At 58.4% G+C, this 19,118-nt stretch overlaps 3 protein-coding genes across 5 annotated transcripts; 2 read left to right on the forward strand and 1 right to left on the reverse strand.

The window, feature by feature from the left end:
* Positions 1-1,940: 1,940 nt before the first annotated feature.
* NECAB3 (N-terminal EF-hand calcium binding protein 3) lies at positions 1,941-18,240 on the reverse strand. Of its 3 annotated transcripts, none has more exons than XM_045084085.1 (13): positions 17,996-18,240; positions 16,088-16,112; positions 14,567-14,675; positions 13,559-13,584; positions 13,251-13,348; positions 5,102-5,238; positions 4,713-4,837; positions 4,474-4,553; positions 4,316-4,369; positions 3,672-3,784; positions 3,421-3,546; positions 2,866-2,957; positions 1,941-2,776 (listed from the first exon to the last, which is right to left on the reverse strand). In XM_045084085.1, the coding sequence occupies exons 1-13, from the start codon at positions 18,110-18,112 to the stop codon at positions 2,748-2,750; spliced, it is 1,131 nt and encodes a 376-aa protein (XP_044940020.1). In that variant the 5' UTR covers positions 18,113-18,240; the 3' UTR covers positions 1,941-2,747. The 3 variants fall into 3 exon arrangements, with proteins under 3 accessions (XP_044940020.1, XP_044940021.1, XP_044940022.1); XM_045084086.1 differs by having other exon boundaries at positions 3,421-3,498; positions 17,996-18,239; XM_045084087.1 differs by lacking the exon at positions 3,421-3,546.
* On the forward strand, positions 6,850-8,247 carry CUNH20orf144 (chromosome unknown C20orf144 homolog). Its single transcript, XM_004746617.3, has 2 exons — positions 6,850-7,150; positions 7,740-8,247. Exons 1-2 carry the CDS (start codon positions 6,908-6,910, stop codon positions 8,169-8,171), a joined length of 675 nt encoding a protein of 224 aa, XP_004746674.1. The 5' UTR covers positions 6,850-6,907; the 3' UTR covers positions 8,172-8,247.
* Positions 10,804-12,212, forward strand: ACTL10 (actin like 10; the record flags this gene model as incomplete). Its single annotated transcript, XM_045084088.1, has 1 exon — positions 10,804-12,212. A coding segment is annotated over one exon (1,203 nt), but the record flags the coding sequence as incomplete, so codon positions are not given.
* Positions 18,241-19,118: the final 878 nt, after the last annotated feature.

A 19,118-nucleotide genomic window follows, 5' to 3' on the forward strand; every position in this document is an offset into this window, starting at 1 on the left:
TGAGGGTAGAGTTGAGTGAAGACAATGTAGAGGCCTGGCTGCCTCCTCTTTGGCCTCACAGCCCCACTGAAAACTTCGCTTAAACCCTAACCCTAGCTGTAGCTCCGGCCACCAGGTCTGTAGTCCACCCCCACCCCCAGCGCTCACCAGACAGCTTCATGGCTCCCCATTACCTGAACACATCATGCAAATTCCCTCCAGCCTGGCCTCCTGGCTCACTTCCAATCCCTTACACTCCAGGAAAAAAAAAAAGCCCTTAACTTTGCAACTCTATGGTAGGCTGGGTGGTAGGTAGGGCAGTGGGTGGTGCGGCAGCCGGCAGGTGCTAGGGCGGTAGGGCAGTGGGCAGTAGGGCTGGGTGGTAGATAGGGATAGGGTGGTGGGCAGTACAGTGAGGCAGGCAAGGGAACAAATACTCAAGAGGCTCTCCCTTATGAGGTGTCAGCTTGGGTATTTCGGCATCTTTGCTCAAGATACCAATGGGAAATTTTTTAGTTTTGAGGGTTTGCTGTCACTTTATGGAGGAAACAGAAGCAATCAGAACCTAGGACAGAAAGCAGGATTATTTTCTCCTGGAAGGGCTTGGTCTCTTGTTTTGTTTTGTTTTTAAGATTTTATTTATTTGACAGAGAGAAATCACAAGTAGATGGAGAGACAGGCAGAGAAAGAGAGAGAGGAGGAAGCAGGCTCCCTGCTGAGCAGAGAGCCCGATGCGGGACTCGATCCCAGAACCCTGAGATCATGACCTGAGCCGAAGGCAGCGGCTTAACCCACTGAGCCACCCAGGCGCCGGGGCTTGGTCTCTAACCAGGACACTGAACTCCCCTTGCTGCTGCCCAGAGCTGTGTGGCAGCTACCAGCAGCCTGGGGAGAGGGGTGGCAGGAAGACAGCCCAGCACCGTGCTGGCCAGCAAGTCACCAGGGAGCCCTGTGCTGATTGCCTGGCCGGTGGCCAGGCCACTGGGAGCAGCTCTGTGACCTCCTCCCCAAGTCTGAACTCTGGTGGGGGTCACTAGGGAGAAACCGCAGAGAGGACCCTGCCCAGAGTCCCAGACCAGGACGTCCACCCTGAGCTGGTACCATCTGGGTCGTCGTCTTGGCACCAGCAGGGCATTCAGGAACATTGGTGAACTGTCACTTAGCCCACTGGCTAGTCACTCCTGGCTTAAAACCCATCATAGCCTCCTCAGGATGAAGCACCTTCAAGGCCCTGCTGCCTCCCCGGCCTCGCCCCAGCCCACTGCTAGGCTCCCTTCAGTTCCACAAGGCAAGCTTTCCTCCCCTTCAGAAGCTGAGCGTGTGTTTTCCTGCCTTAAAAACTCCCAACCCTGACACCTTCCAGACCAGGACAGAGGCCATCCTGTGCCCTTGTGGTACCATGTGCCTCCCCGTTAGAGCCACGTAGGTCATTCCTCTCTCTCCATGTCCCCCAGTTCCTTCCCTCCAGATGGCTCAAAGGTAGGGCCCCCCCAGTGCCTGGATGCGCAACACTGGCCATTCTGCACCTTGTTCTGTCACCCATTGGTGGTGACAAATGGTGACAAAGCCAGTCTGCAAGGGACTGGGGAAGGCGGGTGTTTGTCAGGGGACAGGATCAGAGGCATCCAGCCACACTATCCAGAACCCTGAGTAGGCTCTGGGCCCCCAACTCCAGGTCACAGCTTGTCGGCAAGGAGGATGAAGCTAGAAGAACCAGCCAGCTTTCAGGGAGCTGAGAGCAGAGACCTGACCCAGTTCGATTCCTTTCCCAGGCAAGGCCCCAGAACCACGGTTTGTGGCCTTGAGTACAGGAAACAGGTCAGCTGTGAGGAAGTTCCCACCATCTGTAGGCACAGGAGCCCAAAATGGGAAGAAAGAAAGATTACCTGCCCTGAGTGACTGAGATACAAACCAACCTAAGAGCCTGGCCTTCTTGCTGACGGAGAGAGAGGACGCAACGCCAGAGGTGACCACTTCCTTTATTGCCTCTGGGCTGGGGTCCTGGACTGGGATTCAGAGGTATCTTGGGGTGGTGGGGGAACAGGTGACACTGGGCCCAAATTATTGCTACTTGGCAAGGTCAGCTTGGGACTTCCCATAGTGCCCTGAGTATGGGTGGGCATGAGCATGCAAATGATATGCAGATGACATGCAAACCAACCCAGGATCCTGCAGAGGGCTCTGGTTCAGCAGAGGATGCTGGAAGAGTTGGGAGCCTACCAGCCCGGGAGGGTGATGGGGACACCCAGGTCCTTACCCCACAATGCAGACGGATCCAGCCCAGCCTCAGGGCTCGAGGTTTGGTTGGGGGGGGTGGTGTCCCTGAGCATCAGCCCTGGTTCTGCTGCTGGTTGAGGAAGAGCAGAAGCCTGGCCCCAAGACAGCAGGAAGAAAGCAGGGGACCCACTAGGCAGCCAGACAGCCCAAGGCCCACCCTGAGAGGGAAGCGACCTGCTCTGTGTCACACAAGGCTGGGACAGAGGGGACCAGAATCCAAGCCTCCTGAGCCAGGCAGAGGCCAGAGTGCCTCAGAGGCCAAAGCTACAAACAATAAAATACACTGATTAAATAAACAGAAAGCAAGCAGCCTAGTCCCTGATCCCTGGGCTGAGAGACTCTCCACCAGCTGGGTCTGGGGGTACGCCTCTGAGGGCCCATCCCCAGCTCTAAGAGAGGCCGCGTCCTTGGTCTCGGTGCTGAGTTGACCAGTCCAGAAGTTCCAGGATGAGGCAGGTGGGGCCCCGGGCCTTGGCTTATGCAGGTCAGTCTCAGTTATTATTCATAATCCACCAGGAGGCTAGGGGTCAGAGGTTGAGGGTCAGAGGCCACCAGGGGCCCACTGCCCCTGCACAGGGCTGTAGGGAGGGTTGGGGGGCCATAGCATACCTGGGAAGAACACAGTGGTGAGAGTGTCCGGAGCCCGAAGGTGGTCAATGAGGATGCGCTGGAAGGCCTTACTACAGGCAGAATGCTGGTGCCTGGGGAGGGTCACGAAGGGACCGGAGGCTGGAGCTGGTCCCCCCAAAGAGCAAGACCACCTGGCTGAGAGCTCCCCACTCCCACCGGTCCTGCTGTCTGGATTCAGATCCCAGTCCTGCCTCACACTGGCTCTGAGCCACGGTTCCCTCAGTGAAGTGGGGACAGCAGTGCCTACTGTAGGGCACTGGGAGGGTTATGTTAAGCAAGGCCTGGCCTAGAGCGTGGCGCAGTGCCCTGGGCACCTGCTGTCTGCCATGCCTCTGACGGCCTGTTCAGCTCTTCATCCGCCATCTCATTTGGCTCATGGGAGGGTGGACCTCTTACCACTCCCATTCTGGACAGGACACTGCTTGGGCTCAGAGGAGATAAGGAACCCTCCCGAAGTCACACAGCCAGGGCATAATAGCAGATGATTTGAACCCAGGCTCATGCTCAATAAATGACGACTTTCAGACACCATACCTTCTCCAGGAGGCCTCATCCTGCCAGAACTCATATAGGGTGAAAGAAGCATTGTCCAGCATCTTCTGGGCAGACACACTGTGGGGCCAAAGAGATGGCCAGGCCAGGCCCAGACTACCACCACCACTGCCCACCCAGCCCCAGTGCCTAATGAGAGCCATGGCCCAGGATGCCCAGCCCCCTTGGGCCCTGTTCACCGCCCTCCCCCCACCCCGGGCCTTGGCCAGCCCACTAGCCAGCTGGGGACTCACTGCAGGCAATGGCTCTGGGCCCCTGTGAAGTCCACATAGCAGCACAGGGCACGGTGGAAATCCTGCAGGGCTTCCTCTGCCACCTGCACCTGCCTCTGGGCCACGAGGATGTGCTGGCAAGAGAGGCTACCTGGTTAGCCAGAGTAAGGCAGTGCACGGGCGAGAGACTGGATGTGGTCTTCAGGAGGACCCTTTGTCCTTCCTGACCTGCACCAGCCCCGGCCTGCCGTGCAGTCTAACTCCTGCCCAACCCAGCTGCTGACATCCCTGACTCCATCCTCCCATGGCCAAGGTCACTGCCTCGATCCAGCAACTGTCTCTCTCTCTCTCTCTCTCTCTCTCCTGCAATATGCCACCATTTCCCCATCCAACCCCATCAACACTGCCCAGACCCAGCTTTCAGGAATGCAGATGAGGGAAACTAATGCCCAGAGAGGGACCATGATTTCTACAGGGTCATACAGCAAGGGCCCAAAGCCAGCATCTGCCTCCCAGGCTTGGGGGACGAGGGCTGGGTCAAACCTGGGGAAAGGGCGTCTGCATAACACAGAGGCCAAGCGGGCAGCAGGCCCCACAACCCCCTCACTTAATGAGCACCTCCTCCTGGCACAGCACCCAGTTGCCTGTCTCTTTCCTGGACTCACCGATTCAGGCCCCTGGGTAGGCTCTTCTTCATGCAGAGGTTCTAGCCTGGGGGCCTGTGAGGGGGACAGAGTGTGGGCAGGGTTCCCGGCATGTGCCTGGCTCAGATGGATTCCAGGAAGGTCCTCCCCCTTGGGGCACTGGCCTTGTGATCGCTCACCTTACACTCGAGCTGGTCTATGAGCTCCTGGAGACGGTTGACTTGGAGCCGCCACTGCATCTCGGCTTCTGAGCTCTGCCCTGGGGCAGGATAGGGGGTACCCATGGAGGGGAAGTCCGGCACGGGGCCCCGCATGTGGGGGAAACCTCTCAGGATGAACCAAGGGGCAGTGGAGGAATGGGCACTGCATCCACCCTGGACCCTCCTCGGCCAGGCCTCCCACCCTGCTGCAGGCCCACCTGTGTCCGAGGAGGAGGAGCTGGGAGACCAGGTGGGTGAGCGCCCAACACTCCGCAGGGCCCTGCGTCCTGCCCGCCGGCTGCCATGGGACCTGCTCTGCACCTCCACGCTGTGTTCGTCTGACCTAGGGAAGTGGAAGGTCGACCCGCTGCTCCCAGACCCACAGGCGAAGGACTGGAGCCCCAGAACAGGGCTAAGCCTGGCTGGGGCAAAACAGGCTTCCTGGACATTGAGACCCAGCCTCAAAGCCCGCCACCCCTTCTCACCCCTTCTCGGCCTCCCTGCCCAAGCACGAGAATGTGGGCTCTGGGATCCTAGAGCTATGGAATGTGATGGAAGCCAAGGGCTCTGGAACGGGTCACAATGAACAGCAGGGCACCTCACATACCGTGGGCCCCGGGCCTGGGCCTCCAGGGTGTCTGATGCCCCTTCTAGAGAGCTCTGCAGGGCTTGCAGCTGGCTCACTGTCTCCCGCAGGAGGAAGCGGGTCACGAACTGGTCCATCTTGGAGGCCCGCTCATACTCCTGGGGGCAGAGGAGACATGTCAACATTTCCTGGTTTCAAGCATATATTTCTAAACAGAGAGCCGCTGCCCTCCTCCCCTACCCCTCGTCCTTCAAAGCAACAGAGGCAGCATGAAGAGCAGAGAGCAAGCACCCCAAGCAGGACAGTGCTGGGACCGGGAGCAGGGCCTGGATCCTCCTCGGCTGGGCCTGGCCTGCCTTCCTGCGAGGTGAAAGGCCAACTTACAGGGAAGCATCTGCCGTTTTCTGGGCTATAGGCCCCTTCCCCGTTGGAACCACCACCTTCAGTCAGTGTGGCCCCAGGCACAGCTAGGCGGGTCGGGGGTATGGCAGGTCCCAGGGCAACCTAAGGCCAGTTTTGACACATGAGGCGAAATGATGGTGTGATGTGGCCCCATACTCAGCAGCTGGCCCAACACTCATAATCTATGCGTGTAGCCATTCACTCATCCCCGCAACAAACATTGACCTTTCCTAGGAGCTGCAGATACAAGACCGCCAGCCAGGTCACTGTCCTTACACACACACCAGCACTGATTCCTACATCACTAGCCTCCACTCAGCCCCTCCCAACATGGGCAGAAAGATAAGGCCAGGGACACCTGGGTGGCTCAGTGGGTTAAGCCTCTGCCTTCGGCTCGGGTCATGATCTCAGGGACCTGGGATTGAGCCCCGGATCGGGCTCTCTGCTCAGTGGGGAGCCTGCTTCCTCCCTCTCTCTCTGCCTGCTTCTGATCTCTGTCTGTCAAAATAATAAAACTTTAATAAAAAAAAAAAAAAGAAAGAAAGAAAAAGAAAGATAAGGCCAACATGTGCCAAGCCCTATGCTGCTCATGTGGGATGCTCAGAGACTCTCCAACTACCTTCTCCTCCTTGTGCCTGTTTCCCCACCTAAAAAAAAACAGGGATGATAACAGCCATCTCACTGAGCTGTTGAAAAACTTCAATGAGTTAATTCCTACAAAGGACACAGACACAGGATGGGAGTCCTGAGGAGACATGGTCTGGCCAGGCAGGGGCATGCCCACCCATCCAGGAGGGGCTCCAGAGGCACCATCCATGGGGGGCTGCTTCTATCCAGGACCAGCTTTAGTTCAGCCATCAGATGAGCCCTGCTGGGTCAGGCTTATGAGCTAGGAGGCAGGAACAGAATGGGGGCTGAGGCCTCTCACTCTTAGGCCAATGGCTTCTATCTTGTCTCTCCAAGCCTGGTCTGTAGACTTCAGACATGCTCTGAGCTCCCTTAAGTCCTTCCAGTAAATTCCCTTTTAAGCACTTAAGATGATTGATAGTCTCTGTTACTTGCAGCCATAAAGCCCGGCTACCATAACAGTACCCACTCTCTCCAGGTCCCGTTCCAAGCAGAATTTCATTTAATCCTCATAGTAACTTAACAGGAACCATAATTGACCCCATTTTGCAGATGAGAAGACTAAGGCCTAGAACAGTTGATTACATTAGCCAACATCAGACAACTGATAGTGGGAGACCCAGGCCACGAAAATTCCTCTCTACTCAACACCAAGCACCTCACAAGCATTGCCTCATTTGTGATTATTAGCCCAGTTTTACAGCTGAGAAACCAAAGCCACAAATCACAGAGTGAACAGAGCCAAGATGTGGGTTCTGGGAGGAGGAGCTTAGAGTCCAGAGCTGGTGAGGTTGACCCATGAGGTCACAATGTGGTCTCCATGGAACAGAGCAGGGGCGGGGTCCCCCTCTCAGCCAGAAGGCAGGGCAGAAGCAGCATGGGCTGTGGCCCCCAGTGGTGACCAGCCCTGCCATGGGAAACAACAGTTCTCACAAGAGGACCAAAGTGCCCAAGCAGGCCCGTAAAGAGAGGCCGCCCGACATGGACAAGGCTGGGCGGAAACAGCAGCTCTTCAGCCACCTCAAGCAGAAGAAGCCAAGTGTGAGTGCCAGGGTGCCAGGGGTAGGTGGGAGTCAGGGGTACTTGAACTGGTGGGAATGTTGGGAGTCTAGGCCTTGGGGGCATAAGTCCAAGGGCTTGGATAACCCCTCCTGAGGATAGACATGGGTGTGGTTGGATCCTAAAAGCCCAGAAGGGACGGTAAAGGATTCAAGAAACCAGGAGACTTGGGAGTCCGGGAGGGTTGTCTGGAAGGGATTCTCCCAACCCCAACAGATGGGTGGAGGGCTCGGCATGGGGCATCAGCCCTAGTTGGTACCGCAGAGGCTATGGGCACAGGGTGTCTCTTATGCCCTCTTTCCAGCTCCCAGCCTCAAAACGTGCTGTTTTTCTGAGGTGGGTTAGAGTAAACGTCGATGATGCAAGGTCTCGGGAGGTCACCCTCGGGTGGGTAAGGGTTTCCAGAGGGAAGGTGGAGGTCGTAGGCGATGGGACAAGGGTGAGACCCGGGACGGGAGTCCTGGAAACGTAAAGGGAACAGAGTCCTGCGAGACAGGACCTGGTGGGTGAGGATCCTGAGCAAGCCGAAGCTGTGGGCGCTTTCCCCTCACGCTCTCACCCCACCCCCCAGGCCAAGATTGTGCTGCTTTTCCCCTTGGACAAGCGGCAGCAGCTAGCCGAGGTGGCGGCGGGCCCGGGCGCGCGGCCTCGACGGCCAGGCGAGGATGCGACGGGCGCCCCGGAGGGCTCCCCCGCGGCGGCGGCGGCTCCCATGCTGCGAGGAGCGGGCGACGGTGTTGATCGGCGCGAGGGCGCACGAGGGAGAGAGATGAAGAAGATCTTGGTCCTGCTGCTGCTGCTGGACGCGCGGCTGCAGGAGGAGGGGCGCTGCGCGGCGGGCGCGCCCGGGGGCGGGGCCGGAGCAGGGGGCGGAGCCAACGCGGAACAGGGCTGGCAGCGGCTGTATGCGCGTCTACTGACCGAGAGCGAGGTGGACCGCGAGGCCAAGCCCGCCGAGGAGCAGCCGCGCAAGCGGCACCGCTGCCCTCGCCCGCGACCCTGAGTGTCCGGACCGGCCCCCGGCCCCCGGCCCAATAAAGAGCGCATAGCAACCCTGACGCCAGCTAGCTCTGTCCGAGGTGGCGCGACACAGAGCTGGGAAACTGAGGCTCAGAGTTAGACAGGGATGAAACAGAAGTACTGATGGCTGAGCAAAGGCCACGGCCTGGAGCCAAACTCTGCCTTCTCCTTGTGACCCAAGCGTCAGACGCACCCGGAGCTGGGGAGGGGCCTGCAACCACAGTGGAGGGAAGCTATTTCCCTCTTCCCCCAACTCCAGGCCCTGGTCAGACCCTTCCAGGTCTGAGGCCCAAGGGAGGGGAGTGTGGGCAAACCCCGGCTTGGCCAAGCTAGGAGGAAGGACCTGCTTCCCACAGAGGGCCTAACATCTCCATCCCCAACCTTCACGAGTCCTCCTTAAGCACGGGGATGGGTCCAGGCGAACAGCCACCACCCTGAAAAGCACAGTGAAGGCCCCATGATCAGCAGGGCTGGGGCCTGGGACTCACAGTCTGCCTGTGAGAGCACTCAGGAGGAGAGGCTGGGGTCTGTGGGCCTCTAATCCTCAATCCTGCCCCACTTTACTTGGTAGTAACCCTCAAGTCACCTCAGTCACTTGTCTCCCAGCCTATCCTGTGCCATCCCTTGGCCCACCCTGCCGCCAGGGACTTATTCCAAACCACTTAGCTAGCTGTAGCACAGTTCACGCTCCTCATAAACTCCCACTGATTCTCCAGGGCCCACGGGGAAATGTCCAAACTTACTGATGTCACATGCAGGCCCAACCTCCACAGCCTTAGTCTCTCCTGCTAGAGCTTCTCAGTGACTCCTATCCTCACCACTGCTCTGGCCATATTGCCACTGTGGTCTCCAATGCAAGGTTACCTCCCCATTCACTCCGGAGAGGCCTAGCATGCTTTCTGTGAGAAACACCCAGCTGTTTGTTCTCATTCTTCTGGGTCCGAAACCCAGCTCCAGACCTGAGTGCTGCCCCAGCTCTATCAAACCTGTAGACAGTCTTCCACTCAGGACCACCTCAGGAGGTCCCAAAGGGGGCAAAGGCAGCAGGGGTGACACAGGTCCCAGCTTATTGAAGACATAGGCCCAGCTTCTGCTGAAGATGCACTTTCATTAGTGTCAACCCAATCAACATACCTTTCTTATCCCCTCCATCAGGCTGGAGGTTGCATGACCATAGCATCTCTCCAAAGTCTTGTTAAAACAGACCCTTTCCTACCACCCATGTGGTTAAATCACGGTAACCACGTTCCTCAATGTGGCCACACACCCTGGGCCATATATGATTGGCTCAGGCTAGTCCTATCCGCCTCTTCCCTGGGACTGTAACTCAGGAACTGTGAGAGATGTTCGTATATCAACATGCATGGGCTTAAGCCAGTCTTAAGAATAAAAAAAAAACAATGCAGAGACGATACACATCCTGCAGTCAGGCCCTACTTCCAGTCTGTTCCTGAAACCTGATTTCATCTTTGCAGTACCCATAAGACATACGGGATCCTTGTAATAAAATCCCTATTTTAGCTTAAGTTCTCCTGAGTAGGTCTTCTACTTGCCATCAAAATGGCCCTAAAGAGAAAAGACACTGCAGAGATAAGATGTGGCCTTTTCCTGCGGGAGAATTAGAACTACCATTTGGTGGAATAAATTGAGCCCAGAGGGAGATGAGGACTTGCTCAGGGGCACACAATGAGTCATCAGAACTGAATCACAAACTCGGGTGCACAAGAGTCCACACATGGAAGCCTCTGAAGGTAGGGTCCCCTTGTGGGCTGCCTGGACCCCCCAGAGCTGAGCACACCAAGGTCCTCAGAGTGACTGTACATCTGTGATTAAGAACTTTCTCATCAGATTGGTTGTGCTGGGCAGCTGAGGCCAGATCCCCCAATGCCAAAATCACTGCTCTTCGCCTTGTCCCAGGAGAGTGGACATGTCCAGGCAGTTGTCATGGGTGGAGGGTTGGGGAAGCACAGCAGGTGCTGAGGACTGAGGTCACAATGAGTCCAAGTTCTTTTCCGCCCTCCTCTGACAACCCCCTCCCACCTCCACAACCAGGAAAGACTTAAGGCCGAGAGAGGCGCGCCAGGAGACGGCCTGGGGCTCAAGGACTGGGCTGGTCTCCTGGGTCCCCAAGGCAGGATTATATGTCCGGGGAACACTGACACAAGGCCCCTTCACTGTTAGAGTTCTGTGGCTCCCCGTGGCTTCTTATTTAGGATTCGATGTTTCCCTCTCATCATCATCCTCTGCCAGGGCTGAGTGAGCTGTCCGCGTAGCAGAGGTGAGTCCTCAGAGAGGTGGGTCTGGTGCAAGCTGGAGCCTGGAGCCACAGGAGGGCAAAGGTGGTCGGAAGGGGGCCGAAGCCGGGCGAGAGCGGAGACTGACATTCGAACCAGAGGCTGGGCCTTGGGCCTGTGGGTGGAGCCAAGAGCTGAAAAGGGACGTCCAGTCTAGGCGGAAGAGTGGAAGCTCAGGACCAGAAGCTGCAGCCGGGAACTGAGAGCCGTTTCTGCAGCCAGAACAGTGGGAACTTAGGCCTGTGGCCGGAGCGAGGAGCTGAAAGACCAGCGTCCAGTGAGGCCGGCAGAGGCGGAGCCTCAGACAGGGGGCGGGACTGAGCCTCCAGGGACGGGGCCTCTGGCCAAGGGTGGGGCCGAGCTCGGAAAGCCACGGTGGCGTCGGTGGCATCGGCGTCCGGAAGCAGGCGGGTCCGCCGGCCGCCCTCGCTGGGCCGCGTGGCGGTGGTGATAGACCCGGGCTCGGGCTTCATCAAGGCGGGCTTCGCAGGTGAGCACCAGCCGCGCCTGGTGTTGAAGAGCTCCAGCTGGGACCGGCCCTTGTTGCCCGCTGTGCTGGGCTGCGAGCGGATGGGTGGTGTGACGCGAGCGCACCCCATCAAGCACGGCTTGGTAGTGGACTGGGAGGCGCTGGAGGGACTGTGGGAGCGCCTGCTGGTGGGCGGCCTGCGGGTGTGCCCAGAGCAGTGGCCCGTGCTAGTGAGTGATTCGCCGTCAGCGCCGCCCGTGGGCCGCGAGAGGATAGCCGAGCTGCTGTTCGAGGCCTTGGCAGTGCCCGCGTGCCACATGGCCAGCACAGCATTGCTGGCGCTCTGCTCCACCGGCGCCTTCAGCGGGCTGGCCGTGGAGGCAGGCGCGGGCGTGTGCCACGCCACACCCATCTATGCAGGACACTCATGGCACGAGGCCACGTTCCGGCTGGACGTGGCAGGCAGCACCCTGTCTCGCTACTTGCGGGACCTGCTGGAGGCAGCATGCCCCCACCTACAGCTGCAGTCCCTGCCCCGAAAGGCCATCACGCAGCTCAAGAAACGCTGCTGTTATGTGTCCCTGGACTTTGAGGGTGACCTTCATAACCAGGACCGCCAGCATCCTGTCAGTGTCTGCTTAGGCAATGGTTCCCGTGTCTGTCTCAGCAGCGAGCGCTTCTGCTGCCCAGAACCCATTTTCCAGCCAAGTCTACTAGGCCAGGCCAGGCCAGGACTGCCTGCACTGGTCTTCCGGGCACTGCAGAAGGTTCCCATAACACTACGGAAGCGACTGGCTGATACCGTGGTGCTGGCCGGTGGCTCCACACTTTTCCCTGGCTTCACTGAGCGCCTGGAAATGGAGCTGGAGGCGCAGTGCCGGAGGCACGGCTATGGGGCCCTGAGGCCTTGCTTGGTGGCCAAGCCTGGGCGTGGCACAGCAGTATGGACAGGTGGCTCCATGGTAGCCTCCTTGCACTCCTTCCAATGTCGCTGGATAACCCGGGCCATGTACCAGGAGTGTGGCTCCAGACTGGTGCACGAAGTGTTCAACTGAGTCACTGGAGGGGAGGTGTCACACGAGGGGCAGCAGGGGCAGAGGCTTAGCGGGCTGAGCTATCAGAGGCATTGAGTTCCAGATTAAAGTCTCAAGTGATTGGAGCTGGCAGTGTCATCATGTGCTGACGGGTCGCCCCTAATCCCTACTGAGCCAGCAGGAGGTGGTCCGGACCCCTAGGACCCTCACTTCAATCTGCAGTTTCAGTCTACCCTAACCAGTGCCAGTTCAGAGAATACCTGTCCAAGTGCCTACTCCCGGGGCCCGGTTTCCATGGCAACAGGAAGGCAACACTCCCACCTGTGTCCAGGCCACAGATATGGAAATTATTACAAGTCAACCCCTCACCCTGTATAATTTGGATTCCCATCCTATGCCAAGCCTCAAGGAGTGACCCTTTGAAAACTGACAAAATCCCATGTGGAAGCAACCAGAAAAGGAAGCTCTGTCTTCAGCTGATCATTGACTCACTGAGGGCCTCAGTTTCCCCTTCTGTAAAAAGTGGGGTCAGGCACAATCCTAGATCTTCTCCTTCTTCCCCCCTTGCCTTGTAATTAAGAGCCACAGGACAAAGGGGGTGGAGACATTTCTTAAAGGAAACACACAAAGGGAGGGGTGGCTTGTGTTTTCAAAGTCACTACCCAAGAGCCTAGAGCCCCGGCTGTGAGCACTGTTAGTGCTTATATGCACATGTGGCCACACATGCAAACAGACACACATGCACACCTGGGTGCACACATGCCAGTCTTACCCATGTCCTTGGGCCAGGCCCTGCCCCCCTCCCCAGGTTCCACACCAGCACGGCCCATGACCATATGCGCACATGCCCCACTTCCCACCCCATCCCTGCTGGGTCCTGGGCTCAATACCCCACAGCAGGTGGGTCTCGCTTATGACCAAAACAGCAGCAGCAGCTCTAGGTATTAGGTGGTTGCTGTGTGCCAGGCACAGTTCTGGGTGCTGGCAATAGAGTAGACAATGAGAAAGACAAAAATCCCTGCCTTCCCTCTCATTTAATTGTCCCACCAAATGCATGGAGGTAAGCTCTCTTATGATCCCCAATCTATAGATGAGAGAACTCGGGCCCAGAGAGATACAGATACACAGCTAGAGAGTGAGAGAGGCACGATTTGAACCCAAGCCTCTAGCTTCACAGCGCAGAGCCGTGACAGTGGAGACTGGCCCAGCACAGCAGACATGCCTGCCCTCATTCCCAGCCTTCCAGCGTCAAGCCCTCCACTCACCAGCTTGGTGCTGTCCATGGCAGTGAGGACCGCACAGTTCAGCGACTCCAGGGCAGCAAGCACGGGCCGGTAGACCCCCAGGTGTTCTGAGAAATAATCTGCGGGCAGAGGAGGTGCTCAAGGGTTCCCGGACCACCCCCCCACCTGCTCCGTGACCTCATTTACCCAGCCTGGAATTCCTCCGCAGCCAACCAGGCCTCGTATCCTGAGCCAAGCCCATCCTGTTCCATTAGGAGAGGAGGCGGCCTCTCCTCATGCCCACCTGCCCAGGGGTCCCAGGAGACCGGAGCTCCCATGGGCCTACTCACCACACAGTCTCTCTGTTTCCAAATTGCTGTGGGAAAAAGAGAAGGTACACTTCAGTCCCGCAGACGTAAGCCTGTGACCTGGGACTTGGAAGCCAACGTTCCTCCCACTGCCCGCCCAGCTCAGCCTGATGGGGAAGGGACTTCTGCCTCTACCGCAGGTGAAACTGCCTCAGCGCACCGAGAGGGGCAGCAGGACAAAAACTCAGACCCACTCTTGGCTTCCAAGGGGCATTCAGGCCCAGGGAGAGAAATGTGGACACAGGCCAGAGAGGAAGGGTCAGAGCTGGGAAGGGGAAGCCAAGTCTGAGGAAGTCCGGAGAAAACAACGGGGTATCACTTGGTAGGTCAGGGAGGGCTTCCAGGAGGAAGCTACTTTAGTTAGGCCTTGAAGGACAAGGAATTTGACTGAAGCTTCTGGTGGTGGGGAGGTAGCAGCACTGCAGACAAAAGGCCCAGCTCAGGCTTCAGGCTAGGGAAGGGCGTGGCAGCCTTGAAGCCTGACCCAGAGTCTAGAATTTATTCTAAGGAGATGTTGTGGGAGAGGGAGGGACAGCTGTGCATCCAGGTGCTTGCATGTGAGGCAGCACAGGGAGGACAGCGTGCCACTGCTGCTAAGGCCTGCAGATGGGGGAAGATGGGGAGGTAAGTGCGGGCTCGTGCCCTTGCATCCATGGGTGGAAGCTGGCAGGGCCCGGCTAGCCTCAGGCACCCTCCGATCCCTGTAGGAAGAGGGAATGGGGTGCGGGGGGACACCTGTGGGCTGAACCACGGGTGGTGACTCAGACCTGGCTATTTTGGGGTCCCAGCTGGAAAGAGTGTGATGGACAAGACTGGAGCCAGGGAGGGGGGTGAGTGGGCGGGCAAAGTTGGCATCGGGCCCTGGCACCTCTCTCCCTACGCAACCCCCCATCCTCCATAAGGAATGAAGGCAGCAGGGGACACAGTGGGGCTGGGATAACCTAGCCTCACATCTACCCACGGCTCACCCACCCCTGCTCGGGTACATACTTGGTGGAGTGCCCGTCGATGCCGTTGAACAGCTCCCGCAGCTCCCCAGGGCTGAGAACCCCATCAGCAAAGTAATTCTGGAATTCCTCAAATGAGAGCTTACCATCATCTGGGAGGGAGGGTGGCAGGGAGCAGAGCTGGTATCCCTGACCCCTGCCACCAGATTCAGACCCCCCTGCCCAAGGACTACTCAGCCAGGTGGAATGGAATTCTGAGCTTGGCCAGGGGACCCGGCTGTTGGAGACAAAAAGGTCCTCGGAGGTGCCCACTCAAGGCAATAGGGCCCATGCTGCAAGCACCCAAGGGACGGGGCAGCACACATGTGGCATTACAAAGGGACTCAATACGTGTTTGCCAAATGAAGAAACGAACAGCCAGATCATGGGGGCAGGACCTGGACATCACTGGGAGGATTTCGGGGCTGAGTCTGCTCTGGACCCACGCCCTTCACAGAGAAGCCACTGGGAGGCAGATGAGATCTTCCTGAGAGTGGGAGCCCCTGCCGGTGGCAGCCGCAGCTTAGAAGGGAAGCCGAAACCCCTCTCTGCAGGGGCCAAGTCAAGTCTAAGTGCACCAGGGGGATGGCCAGAGACCCTGGGATCTGGCCTGTAAGGTCTGTAAGCAGATGGGGCTGGGGGAGCAGAGTGGGGGGGACAGTCTGAGCATCCCCAGAAGGATTGCTGTGAGCCAAATGAGACCAAGCATCCTGATCAGTAAGTTGGGACACGATCCTCTCTCTAGGAGGCATAAACACAAAAGGGTCTGATGCCCCCAGACGGAAGTGAGGCTGAGGCTGACTGGCTGCCTCGGCTCAGACACTCAGCTGGCCAGTCAGGGCACAGCGGGCTGCTCCAAGCCACCTGTGGGCAGCGACTTGCTTGCGGGTTCCCTTGAGGGCTCCTGTTTTAGCTTTCAAGGTTTTCCCAGGTAAGGGTCTGAGACAACCCGAGACCCAGGGCAGGGGAACCTGATTCCCTGGACCCAGCACCATCCTGTGCCAGCCCTCCCTGGGTCCAGGTAGTTGGTCACACAGAAAGTTCCTGAGCCCTCTAAAGATGTAGGGCCTCCTCTCCATCACCCCACCTTTCCAAGCCCCTGGGATGAAGCATCACACAGACCCGGGTTCAAGGCCCACCACTTAAAAGGCTGTGTGACTTTAGGCAACCCGCTTCACCTCTCTGGGCTTCTGTTCCTTCGTCTGTGAAGTGGGGTGAACAACGCCCAGCTAGCTGGCAGTTGTGAGGACAACATGAAGTCAAACGGAAGAGTTACCCATAATTGTGCCAGGGCGGTGTGTGAGAGTACGCCCCCCACCTCCAGCCTCTGAGGAAACCGCATTCCCTCCACTCTCCACACTGCCAAGCTCAACTCCAAACAGCCGTCCTTCTGGGAAGGATGCCTTGAGTGGTTTTCCTAATTTGGGTCTCCCCAAGATTGTTCTCCATTCCAGACTGTTCCCCCAAGCCCCACATTTCCCTGAGCCCCCCTGATGTCTCCCACCCCAGGGGAAGCCACACTCACCATTCTTATCTGCTCTGCGGAAAACCTAGAGGACAAAGGGGCAGGGAAGGGAACTATAAGGGCTGCCAGGGAGGCGAGAGGCCCCCACCCAACTCATCAGAGCCCCAGCTGGCCAGGCTGCCCCCACCTTGCCTTTCCTCCTGCCCAGATGAGCCCTGCAGGAGGTTTTTCAACAGGCGGGGCACAGGAAGATCACACAGCAGGACCCACCACTTGCTCACTTCTCCTTCGGGGGCTGGCCTCATGGCGGGTGCTCCAGGCGAGTTTCCTGCACCCCCACCTCCCACACCTAGAGTCTATGCTGGATTGTCTGATGCACCAGCCCTTGGCACGGTCCCAGCTTGCAAGGGGCCAAGTTCCTGGGCCCTTGTCCCTGATCTGAACCTCCTCCCCCAACTCTGCAGCATGGCCACGGTCCATCCCAGACTCTGCCTACTCAAGGCTGTTTCCCTGGGTGCCTGTTTAAGACCCTGATATGTGGGCAGTGGCTAGTCCTTTCTTTGTGGGTGCCTGGGGCTAACCCTTCCAGGGCTGGGGCTTCCTAGGAGTCTGACTCAGTGTGAAGGCCTTGGGTAGGCATGCGTATATGTGCAGGCGTGCGTGTGTGCGTACGCACATGTGCAGGGGGGAGTGAGTGGCAGAAAGCAAGGGTAGACAGATTGTATTTACAGAGAAGCAGAGATGAAGGGCAACAGACGCAAACAGGAGCAGAGTCAAGACATGTTCAGGGACCAGAGACTCCAAGTCACCCAAAGCAGCCCAGCAAATAGACTAGCACACCTGGCAAGAAGGGGCAGGGCAAAGTCTGGATGGAGAACCCCTGCCAAGTCCAGGTCCTGAATGCCAGTCCTCTCCAGCTGTTTTCTCTGGGTCAGTGAAGGACTGGCATGACTCTAACCCCCCGGCCAGAAACCTGACTCACACAAAGCCTGCCACTGGCTCAGGGTCACACAGCAGCACAGGGTGGCCTGACTGGGGCAGACGGAGATGGTGGGGAGGAGTGCGACACTGGGAGTAAGGACATCTGGGGCCACGCCCTAGCATGCCTCTGCCTCCATGTGTGATCGTGGACATATTCCTAACTCTTCCGGCCTTAGTTTTTCCATCTGGGAAGCGGGACAGACAGGTCCCTTCCACCCAGGAAGACTGTGGTCATGGTGCTGAGTCACTAGGGACAGCAGGGAAGGGACACGAGTAGTCTTCCCCACAGGCAGAGACCTCTGAAAGTCAGGGCATGAGTGGGCCCGGACCGGGCTGAGCACCAGGGTGAAAGAGGGATATGGGGCTCAGAGCAGGGACCCCGGCTGGTGGGGCTCCTCCATGTTGGTGCCCCCAGGGGGCTGCAGACCCACCTGCCACCCACAGGAGGGATGTAAAGCTGCTGTGGGAAATCCTGACCCACCGTGGGACCCCACAGCCCCTGGGGTCAGATCTGAGGGACTCCGGATCAGCACTAGGTCAGAAGTCGGGACGCTGTTTATTCTACCAAGCTTCCCTTCCTGGGTCAGCCCAGCCCAGGGTTGCCACAGAGGGGACTGCTCCTGTGATCAAGTGTTGACCGTCCCCACTGCATCAGACACACGGGTAGGGTGGACTTGGGTGTGTGTGGTGGGGGGCAGCAGGGGCTGTGACACTGAACCAGGAGACAAGGAGAGATGAGGAGAGAAACAGAACCGACACGATGGAAACTACGAGAACGGAGACAGCGGGGTCAGAGAGACAGCGAGAAGCAGAGACAGAAGGGAACCAAACAGCAGGGAGGGAGAGAAACGCACACAGAGACGCAGAGCCCGGCGGTGTGTGTGTGGGGGGGACGACAGCGAGAGCCAGCAAGACACGGGGGGAGAGGGGACAGAGCTGGAGAGACGATGACAAGCCCAGGGCCGGAGGGCCCGCGACCCCACTCACATCCTGGAAGAGCGCGTGTCCGGTGGGCCCCGCGGCGGCGGTGGGCGCAGGGGGCCGCCGGGGCTCGGGCGCGGGCGGCCGGATCAGGCACACGGTGAGCAGCCCCGCGCACGCCATGGCGCCGCCACCCACTCGGCTCCGGCTCGGGCTCGACTGCGGCTCCGGCTTCTGGACGCCGCCGCCGCCGCCGCCGCCGCCTTGGACTTGGGGGGCCGCCTGCCCATTGGCGCCGGCGCGGACGCCGAGGGCCCCGCCCCCCGCAGCTCCACACCTCCCCCCCCCACCCCCGCCCCCGCTTTCCCTACTGGAAAGCCAACTCGTCTTCAGGAGGGCAAGAGCCGCAGGTAGTAGTGTAACTCCCAAACTCCCAACACCGCTTCCCTCGGCGGTTGTTACCAGAGCCTCCAGGAGGGTGGGCAACTGCGGAGTCCGGAACCACCCAAGGGGTTATTCCCAGCTCGGACTGGTCATGGGTGCGCCTGGCGGCTTGGGAGGACTACACAGCCGGGAACAGAAGGATGGGGGTCGCACCATATGCCCACTAAGGGCAGATCCCAGCCACTGTCGGGTCAGCAGAGCAAACTGCGGTACAATGGAATGACACCCTGTGGGTGAGACCTGAGGCCATAAGGGATTATTGTGGGGACTCACCTACTGACTGTTAAGGGCTTAAAATAGGAACTGGCTCAGAGAAAGCTCACCGAGGGGCTGAACAGGTCAGTGTGGACTGGCTCCCAACCCTTCCCCTCCGCTTTCAAACTCAGTTCAGCCCTCTTTCCCCTCCCCTCTGCCATCCTGGCCCTTCTTCAATTCATCTTCCACACAGCCCCCAAAGGGAACTTTCAAAATAAAAAACAGGATATGTCACTGCTATCTCTGACTCACCAGTGAGTCTAAACTTCTCTCCACTCTGGCCCCAGGACTCCAAACAGGCTTCTTTCAGGTCCTCTGTGCCCTGCTCCCTCCTGCCCCAGGGCCTTTGCCCACACTGTCTTGCTAGGTGTGTTCATATTTTCCTCCTCCATTAACTCTATCCCACAGCTCTCAGCTCAAGCACCACCCCTTAGAGGAAGCCCTCTGATTTACTCATTTGTCTAATAAGTCTCCTTCGGCTGAGAGCCCC

The sequence above is a fragment of the Mustela putorius genome, unplaced genomic scaffold (assembly GCF_011764305.1).
Source record: "Mustela putorius furo isolate JIRA1106 unplaced genomic scaffold, ASM1176430v1.1 tig00000743_pilon_pilon_pilon, whole genome shotgun sequence".
NCBI lineage: Eukaryota > Metazoa > Chordata > Mammalia > Carnivora > Mustelidae > Mustela > Mustela putorius.

Excerpts from the sequence above, each read along its gene's own strand:
- CUNH20orf144 (XM_004746617.3), top strand. The coding sequence starts at position 6,908 with ATGAGGTCACAATGTGGTCTCCATGGAACAGAGCAGGGGCGGGGTCCC. Across the intron at positions 7,151-7,739 it reads TCAAGCAGAAGAAGCCAAGT|GCCAAGATTGTGCTGCTTTT; the intron begins GTGAGTGCCAGG and ends CCCACCCCCCAG.
- NECAB3 (XM_045084085.1), bottom strand. The coding sequence starts at position 18,112 with ATGGCGTGCGCGGGGCTGCTCACCGTGTGCCTGATCCGGCCGCCCGCG. Across the intron at positions 3,785-4,315 it reads CTACCCAGGGGCCTGAATCG|CACATCCTCGTGGCCCAGAG; the intron begins GTGAGTCCAGGA and ends CTCTCTTGCCAG. Across the intron at positions 3,547-3,671 it reads GCCCAGAGCCATTGCCTGCA|TGGTGGTGGTAGTCTGGGCC; the intron begins GTGAGTCCCCAG and ends CTGGGTGGGCAG.